At 42.9% G+C, this 1,463-nt stretch overlaps 1 gene segment (V, D, J or C); it reads left to right on the plus strand.

Moving 5' to 3' along the window:
- Positions 1–246: 246 nt before the first annotated feature.
- LOC118889872 lies at positions 247–1,075 on the plus strand. The segment is given in 2 exon segments: positions 247–459; positions 672–1,075. Coding segments are annotated over 2 exon segments (456 nt in total).
- Positions 1,076–1,463: the final 388 nt, after the last annotated feature.

Consider the following 1,463-nt stretch of genomic DNA (forward strand, 5'->3'; position numbering starts at 1 on the left):
TTTAACTAAAGTGGCAGATTTTTACTTTCATCAGTTTACATAATAGGACCTATGTTTTGAATATTTCTTTGATCACTGTCTTGAGTCCACAAGATGGCAGTGTCTTCTCAGAGACTCTGAGGAAAGCTCTCATGTATTCCTCCGTGTGTCTGTGTGTGTGTGTGTGTGTGTGTGTGTGAGAGAGAGAGAGAGAGAAAGAGAGAGAGAGAGAGAGAGAGAGAGAGAGAGGTATATGAGAGGAGGAGCTCGGTGGTGTAGGAGGGGTGATGAAAAGAATCTCTTGTTTTCATTGGTAGAACAGATTCTTTTTATGACTTCTAAGGCAGATGAATTAGAAATGTCTGAGTTCGACTCATTTTTTTTTACGGTTGAAAATTTGAATCCTCAGTGAACCAGGGGCGGAAAGAATGATGAAATCCTCAAGAGTGTTACTGGTGATCCTGTGGCTTCAGTTAACGTGTGAGTTTGGGGCATTTCTATGGGAACCTAAAGTAAAGTATTTGGAGTCATTCTCTATTGTAGGCCCCTGGATAGAAACATGATGTTATTTCCCTTAAATAAGGGAAGGTAGAGGTGGGAGGCCTGTGGAAAGATGACTTACATTCTGCAGAGGAAGCATCCATTACCCAGCCAATCTTCTTCCACTGACCATTCGTTGTGTCTCTGCACAGGGATGAGGAGCCAACAGAAGGGAGTGGAGCAGAGTCCTGCATCTCTGCATGTTCCAGAGGGAGCCGTCGCCTCTCTCAACTGCACTTATAGTGACAGGGCTTCTGATTACTTCTCATGGTACAGACAGTACCCCAGCAAAGGCCCTGAGTTGCTCCTGTACGGATACATGAATAATGACCAAGAGGAAGGAAGATATACAGCCCAGGTCAATAAAGCCAAGCAGTACGTCTCCCTGCTCATCAGAGACTCCCAGCCCAGCGACTCAGCCACCTACCTCTGTGCAGTGAGCACACAGTGCTCCCCAGGCACCTGCAGCCGGTACCCAAACCTGATGGGGCCCCAGCACTGCCTGATGGAGAGCTTAGGCTGCAGGGCACAGCAGTTCTGTTTGCTTTGTAGATGAAAATGAGAATTAAGAGTTAACAGAGGGAAATATTTTTATGATGCTGAAAATAATTGACCCTGAAGGGAAATTAAAGACACAATTTGGTCTGAATGACTGTTTGAAATATTTTCCAGTCTTCTCTTTGTACTCTAGTTTTATACCACAAATTTCCTCAATAGGGTTCGTATTATGATGCTCTTATATATGACAACAGTATTTTAATATGATAACTGAGATATCCCCTTACTGTACTTAGTCCCCCTTGCTCTTTCCCCATGTAGTTATGCAAGGTGTTGGATATTCATTACTCTAAACAAGTATGGAAAAACAGAAATGCAAAAGAAAGGAGTCTTAAGCAACTACTTTAAAAAAGTTGTAAGTCATGAGTTATTTTCATTACAGATCT

This window comes from Balaenoptera musculus, chromosome 2 (genome assembly GCF_009873245.2).
Source record: "Balaenoptera musculus isolate JJ_BM4_2016_0621 chromosome 2, mBalMus1.pri.v3, whole genome shotgun sequence".
NCBI classification, from domain to species: domain Eukaryota; kingdom Metazoa; phylum Chordata; class Mammalia; order Artiodactyla; family Balaenopteridae; genus Balaenoptera; species Balaenoptera musculus.